This window comes from Heterodontus francisci, unplaced genomic scaffold (genome assembly GCF_036365525.1).
Source record: "Heterodontus francisci isolate sHetFra1 unplaced genomic scaffold, sHetFra1.hap1 HAP1_SCAFFOLD_96_1, whole genome shotgun sequence".
NCBI classification, from domain to species: domain Eukaryota; kingdom Metazoa; phylum Chordata; class Chondrichthyes; order Heterodontiformes; family Heterodontidae; genus Heterodontus; species Heterodontus francisci.
The window spans coordinates 1948940-1956957 of NW_027141894.1; the positions used below are offsets into that span (position 1 = coordinate 1948940).

At 42.5% G+C, this 8018-nt stretch overlaps 1 protein-coding gene across 1 annotated transcript; it reads left to right on the forward strand.

Moving 5' to 3' along the window:
- The first annotated feature begins 1954 nt into the window (after positions 1–1954).
- Positions 1955–7007, forward strand: LOC137365620 (probable G-protein coupled receptor 139). The gene is made up of 2 exons (XM_068027996.1): positions 1955–2012; positions 6106–7007. The coding sequence occupies exons 1-2, from the start codon at positions 1955–1957 to the stop codon at positions 7005–7007; spliced, it is 960 nt and encodes a 319-aa protein (XP_067884097.1).
- The last annotated feature ends 1011 nt before the right edge of the window (positions 7008–8018 follow it).

Consider the following 8018-nt stretch of genomic DNA (forward strand, 5'->3'; position numbering starts at 1 on the left):
GGCGACCAGAACTGCACGCAGTATTCCAAATGTGGCCGAACCAAAGTCCTATACAACTGTAACATGACCTGCCAACTCTTGTACTCAATACCCCGTCCGATGAAGGAAAGCATGCCGTATGCCTTCTTGACCACTCTATTGACCTGCGTTGCCACCTTCAGGGATCAATGGACCTGAACACTCAAATCTCTCTGTACATCAATTTTCCCCAGCACTTTTCCATTTACTGTATAGTTCACTCTTGAATTGGATCTTCCAAAATGCATCACCAAGCATTTGCCCTGATTGAACTCCATCTGCCATTTCTCTGCCCAACTCTCGAGTCTATCTATATTCTGCTGTATTCTCTGACAGTCCCCTTCAGTCTCTGCTACTCCACCAATCTTAGTGTCGTCTGCAAACTTGCTAATCAGACCACCTATACTTTCCTCCCAAAGAAGGAGGAGGAGAGGTGACTTAATAGAGACATATAAGATAATCAGAGGGTTAGATAGGGTGGATAATGAGAGTCTTTTTCCACGGATGGTGATGACAAACACGAGGGGACATAGCTTTATGTTGAGGGGTGATAGATATAGGACAGATGTCAGAGGTAGTTTCTTTACTCAGAGAGTAGTAGGGGCGTGCAACGCCCTGCCTGCAACAGTAGTAAACTCGCCAACTTTAAGGGCATTTAAGTGGTCATTGGATAGACATATGGATTAAAATAGAATAGTTTAGGTCAGATGGTTTCACAGGTCGGCGCAACATCGAGGGCCGAAGAGCCTGTACTGCGCTGTAATGTTCTATGTTCTATGTTCTATGTCTGGTAGCGTCTGTTTGCCGATGACACTAAACTTGGAAGAGTAACGAGCAGTGAAGATGATGTAAACCACCACAGGACATAAATAGACAGAATGGACAGATAAGTGGCAGATGGAATTTAATAGAGACAATTGTGAGGTGATGCATTTTGGCAGAAGGCTGATGTTGAGGGAATACATACTTAATGGCACAGTTGTTCAGGAGTGTTCAGGAACAGCAGGATCTTTGAAGATGGAAGGACATATTGAGAGAGTGGTTAGTAAAGCAGACGTGATTTTGGGCTTCATAAATAGAGGCATTGAGTACAAAAGCAGGGAAGTTATGCTGAACCTTTAAAAACTCTGTTTAGGCTCCAACTGGTGTATTGAATCCTGTTCTGGTCTCCACAATTCAGCAAGCATGTGATGATCCTTGAGAGGGTGGAGATAAGATTTAAAAGTATGGTTCCAGAGAAGCATAATTTTAGTTACAAAGTTAGGTTGGTACCACCTGGGATTGTTCTCCTTCCAGCAAAGGAGATTGAGGAGAGATTTAATGAGGTGCAAAATATTATGGCAGTCTTTAATAAGGTAGACAAAGGAAAACTGTTCCCATTGATGCATGACATAGTCTTCAAATCGGGCAGTTAATCGATGATGAATCGATAATCCTCTCTGTGGATCTTGCCGTATCGATCTTAGCTGTGCTTGATTTGACTGAGCTGATTTCTGAGTCGTTGCAGGCATGATGTCATTGAAGTCACCTTCATCACTTTCTTCTGGAATTATATTGACATTGACGTTTTGAAGACATTACATTTCTCCTCAATGTGTAGATTCATCTCTTCACTGTGGTCATGTTTCATTTCCTCTCAAGTACTGCAATCACTCTTGGGTCAAATGGGGAGCTAATCTTCCACCGTTTATCTTGCCAAACTGGGTTTTTTTTCTCCTTTCATCTCGCTATCCTTTGTGGGCAGTTTGCTGATGATATAAAGTTACTGGACAGAGTACAGTGTCGATGGCAACAGAAAGTGGAACAGAAAGATGGATGGTATAAGTGATTGGGCGAAACCAGGGAGATGAAGTTCATTGTGGGGAAGTGTGTGGTCATTAAATTACCTAAGAGAAACAGTTCAGAGTATTTTACAAATGGTGAGAATGTACGGGCCATGGATGTGCAGAGAGATTTACAAATCAGAGTACAGAAATCAATCGAAAATGTCAAAAGTAAGATGGGTGGATTTTTTTGGTGCTGTTTATTAAGGCTATGAGACCAAATTTATAGATATGTGACATCGGAATGGATAGATGAGGCCACCAGGGATTGAAACATAATATAATATATTATTATAATAATATGTTGGAGTCTTTTGGGGATCTCAGGATCACAGAATTGTTACTGCACAGAAGGAGGCCATTCGACCCAACGTGTCTGCACCTTCTCTCTGAAAGAGTTACTTACCTATTGCCACTCCCCCACCTTCTACCCGTAATCCTGCCCATTCTTTCATTCAGATAACAATCCAATTCCCTCCTGAATGCCTCGATTGAACCTGCCTCCACCACACTCTAAACCATGATCTTTTTAAATGGCAGAGGAGGCTCGAAGGGCCGAGTGGCCTCTTCCTGCTCCTATTTCACATGTTCATATGTTCGTATGTTCATATGTAGGTAATGCATTCCATATCCCAACCACCCTCTGGGTGAAAATGTTTTTCCTCATGTCGACATTGCTTCTTTCGCCAATTACCTTAAATCTGTGTGCACTTGCTGGTGATCCCTCCACCAATAGGAACAATGTCTCTCTATCTACTCTGTCCAGACTCTTCATTATTTAAACACTTCTATTCAATCTCCACGCAAACTTCTCTTCTCAAAGGAAAAGAGTTCCAATTTCTCCAATCTATTTGTTTAAAATATCTTCCTTTCATTTGTACTGTATGCCCCTAGTAATGAAGCCTGACGTCGGTAGTGGGGAAAATTCGAGAGTCCATTTTCAAAGATTTTATAGCAGAGCACATGGAAAACAGTGGTAGAATCGGACAGAGTCAGCATGGATTTACGAAAGGGAAATCACGCTTGACAAATCTAATAGAATTCTTCGAGGATGTAGTTAGAGTTGATGAGGGGGAGCCAGTGGATCTGGTTCATTTGGACTTTCAGAAGGCTTTTGACAAAGTCCCACAAAAGAGATTAGCTTGTAAAAGTAAAGCACATGGGATTGGGGTTAGTGTATTGCGATGGATAGAAAATTGGTTGCTGGACAAGAAACAAAGTGTAGGGATAAATGGGTCTTTTTCCAAATGGCAGGCAGTGACTAGTGGGGTACCACAGGGATTGGTGCTAAGACCCCAGCTATTCACAATATATATTAATGATTTAGATGAGGGAACTAAATGTAATAGCTCCAAATTTGCACATGACACAAAATTGGGTGGGAAGGTGAGTTGTGCGGAGGATGCAGAGAGGCTTCAGGGTGATATGGACAAGTTGAGTGAGTGGGCAAATGCATGGCAGATGCAGTAGAATGTGGATAAATGTGAGGTTATCCACTTTGGTAGCAAAACCAGGAAGGCAGATTATTATCTGAATGGCTATAAATAGAGAGGGGAATATACTTTGAGACCTGGGTGTTCTCGTACACCTGTCACTGAAGGGAAGCATGCAGGTGCAACAGGCGGTAAAAAAGGCAAATGTTATGTTGGCCTTCACAGCGAGAGGATTCGAGTACAGGAGCAGGGATGTCTTGCTGCATTTATACAGGACGTTGGTGAGTCCACACCTGGAATATTGTGTGCAGTTTTGGTCTCCTGATCTGAGGAAGGATGTTCTTGCTATCGAGGGAGTGCAGTGAATGTTTCCCAGACTGATTCCTGGGATGGCAGGACTGACACATGAGGGGGAGATTGAGTCGGTTAGGATTATATTCACTGGAGTTCAGAAGAATGAGGGGGGATTGCAAAGAACAATGAACAAAGAACAAAGAACAGAACATGACAGGAACAGGCCATTCAGCCCTCCAAACCTGCGCCGATCTTGATGCCTGTCTTAACTGAAACCTTCTGTACTTCCGGGGTCCGTATCACTCTATTCCTATCTTGTTCATGTATGTGTCAAGATGCCTCTTAAACGACGCTATGGTAACTGCTTCCACCACCTCTCCTGGCAGCAAGTTCCAGGCACTCACCACCCTCCGTGTAAAAAACTTGCTTCGCACATCCCCTCTAAACTTTACCCCTCACACCTTAAACCTATGTCCCTTCATGGAAACCTATAAAATGCGAACAGGAATTGACAGGGTAGATGTAGGAAGGATGTTCCCGATAGTGGGGGAGTGCAGAACCAGGGGCCAAAGTCTAAGGATACGGGGTAACCCATTTCAGGACTGAAATTAGGAGAAATTTCTTCACCCAGAGAGTGGTGAGCCTGTGGAATTCGTTACCACAGAAAGAAGTTGAGTACAAAACATTGTATCTTTTCAAGAAGGAGTAGATATAGATCTTGGGCTTAAAGGGCTCAAAGGGTATGGGTCAAAAGCAGGAACAGGTTACAGAGTTGGATGATGAGCCATGATCAGAATGAATGGTGGAGCAGGCTCGAAGGGCCGAATGGCCTACTCCTGCTCCTATTTTCCATGTTCCTTTGTTTCTATAAGGTCTAAGATAAGGTCATGGACTTTCAGATAATCATGTTTTATGCAGGGAAATATTTACATCGCAGTCAAAGCTGCTGGTGTAAAGTGTTTGTTCAAGTGATTGTAACTAATAGCAATGAGCATAGGGAATACTGTGTCATTGGAGAGTTCTCTCCAGTATAAATCAGTGCCCATTGGAAGGTTTCAGCTCACAGCGCCTGCCATAGCTATGTTTTCAAGACATTGAAAAATCACTTTCGCACAAAAATGGAATATCCAGTAATGCCTCAGGTAGAACGCATTTTCTATCCTGCTCTTGCTGTCTTTGGAGTCCTTGGTGAGTCATTCCCTCAGTTTCTAATGGTTTAAATTGGTGTTAACTGTGCTTCTGTATCTGCCATATTTTGCTTGCTGATTTTTTCTTTTACACAGCTGTCTGATCTGTTCCATCTCATTGAAAGATGGAATTTTTAAGTCTCTGTTCTTTCAATCTTCTAGTAATTACATTATATCTGATGTGATCTTTGTGAATCCAACGCTGATAATCTTACTGGATTATTCCCTGCTCTGAATATATTGTGATGAAGTGTTGGGCTGACAGCATGAATCATTCCATCAGAAGTCGTTAACAGTTTTACATGGTGGACGTTAGCTGTTCTGAATTGCTTATTAAAGAATGTGTTTTCAGTAATTGATAGTAACTCACAGACTCTGTTGCAAGGAGACAGCGCAAAGTCCTCAATGTTCTTAGCAAACTGGCTCTGCGAAAGCAAGTGTTGAATGCTGAGCAGTGGCTCAGTGGTAATGTTGCCAGATTAATAATCCAGAGCTCAAACTAATCTTCTAGGAGCATTGATTAGAATCCCACCATACCAAGGTATGAAATTTGACAACCATTAATAAATCTGGAATTAAATCACTAGTCTAATGCTGACAATGAAACTGTTGCCAGCTTGCTGTAAAAGCCCATCTGATTCACTAATGCCCTTTAGAGAAGGAAATCTGCTGTCCTTACATAGCCTGCCATACATGTGACTCCGTGCTGACAGGAATGGGATTGACTCTTAATAGCCCTTTGAAATGTCCCAGCAAGCCACTCAGTTCAAGGACAATTCGGGATGTGCAAGAAATGCTGGCCCAATCAATGACTCCCACAAAGCAATTTCATTAACAAAAGAACACGGTGCTGGTGAGTGACTTTAGGATTGATCTGGAAGGGAAAAGGACCTCTTGCAACCCAATCCTTAAGCGTCAAAGTCTTCACCCCAGGAATCCACATTGATGTTTTGTCCCAGCTCCTGTTGGCTTTCTTAACCCAGATCAACAAAGCATATGAACCTCCCTCGCAACCTTCACCTTTTTGGACAATATCCAGGAGCCAAGCTTCGGATTGGACCCAGTCAGTTCCCCCTTTCCCTTTCCCGATTGCCACTGCACCCTCACTCAGCCCTTACAGTGGATTCAGTGATCATTTACTCACTTTCTATATTGATTTCTCAATCCATTATTAATAATTGTGTTTCAAGCATTTCTGTGTGATCAGCGTGGACCAGATAAATCACTCAATTTGCAACAATCAATGCAGTGAACAAACGTAGAAATCTCACCCAAGGTCCTGTCAAACTGGTGTTTTGACTCCAGGTCTGATCAGTAATTTCTCTGCTTCCTATTCTCTCTCTCTTCCAGTTAACTTGATGGCGATTGTGATCCTGTCACGAGGAAAGTGCGGTCTCTCCAAATGTATCACTTGCTACATGGTTGGAATGGCAGCGGCTGATCTCCTGGTTGTTATCTCTGAACCGATATTTTACAGGATTGGACAGATATATTTCCCAGATTCATTCCTGTTCATTACTCCCGTGTGCAGTTTTATTTACTTCCTAATTATTACAGCCACGTTGACTTCCGCCTGGCTCACAGTCGCTTTCACCTTTGATCGATTTCTGGCCATTTGTTGTGAGAAGCTGAGAGCAAAATATTGCTCTGAGAAAACAGCTGCCATGGTTATAGGAACTGTAAGTTTGCTGAGCTGTTTAGAGACTGTTCCCTGGTACTTCAGATTTGAACCTGAATATATAATTGATAATGTCCCCTGGTATTGCATCACTAAACCAGTCTTCTTTACTTCCACTGCATGGGATGGATATGTTATCGTTAGCATCATTTTAGTCTCTTGTGTGCCGTTCTTTCTGATTTTGTTGCTCAATGTTCTGACCACCAGGAGTATTTTAGCGGCCAGCAGAGGTCGCAGGGGACTCCGGGGCTGCAGAAATGGAGAGAAGCAGAAGGACCCAGAGATGGAGAATCGAAGGAAATCCATCATCTTGCTTTTCAGCATATCTGGCAGTTTTATATTGTTATGGGTGACGCAGGTTGTATTTTACATTTACCAGCGAATTACAAAGATTTATTCTTACCCTGTCACAGATCCTGTTTATGTCACTGAAGTGACAGCCAATATGCTTCAGCTTCTCAGTACCTGCACAAATACCTGTATTTATGTCCTGACCCAGAAAAAGTTCAGAGAAGAACTGAAGAATGCAGTGAGCTATCCACTCAAACTAATTGTTAAAATAGAAAGGTCATAGAAAGAGCTGAAGGGTTTCACGCAATAGAACTAAATTCTATCTCATACTCCATCTTATACCCTTCCCCACTCCCACACTGGATCGGAAGTACATGTTATATTAGTGCCACAGAGTCCTGAAATAATCTTCCATCTGATTCTGATATTGTAGATATAAATTATACATGTTTACCTAGGTATATTTTATTGAAAATCTGACCCATCGACACTTGACTTGTTCCTCAGATGGTGCCTGAATGGTTTCTCTCAAATGCAGCACAAATGAAATCACCTGGTCCTTCAACTCAATGGCCTCCCAGTACTGACAGCAAAACAAATCTGCAAATTGCAGTGCACCTGATTAGAAAGGGTACACTGTAAATAAACGAATGAGAGAAGGATATCGGTAAATAATGGAGAAGTGATAGACAACCTGACAAATTAATGGCATGCTAGGCCATTTCAGAGGGCAATTGTGACTCAACAAAATTTCTGGGGATCTGGAGACACCTGTGAACCAGACCAGGTAAGGAAACACATTTCCTTTCCCAAAGCATTGAGGAAGGGTAGATAGATAGAGATAAAATAAAAAGATAAGAACAGGAGAAATATGAGCAGGGGTAGACCGTACGGCCCAATGAGACTGCTCCGCTTTTTAATATGATTGGACTGATCTTAGACTTCAATGCCATTTTCCCTCCTGCTCCCAAATCTCTCTTGATTCCCTGAGAGACCAGAAATCTGTGTATCTCAGACTTAGTATACACCAAACGATAGGAAGGATCTGAGGTTCTGATCACCAGAGGAAGTGTCATGGCCAGTTGAGGAGAGGGTCTCATGCTCCCCTCACATCCTTCCTCTTGTTTGACCTCAACAGGGTTAGTTAGTTAGTTATACAGCACTGAAACAGGCCCTATGGCCCACCGAGTCTGTGCCGACCATCAACCACCCATTTATACTAATCCTGCACTAATTCCATATTTCTACCACATCCCCACCTGTCCCTATATTTCCCTACCACCTACCTATACTG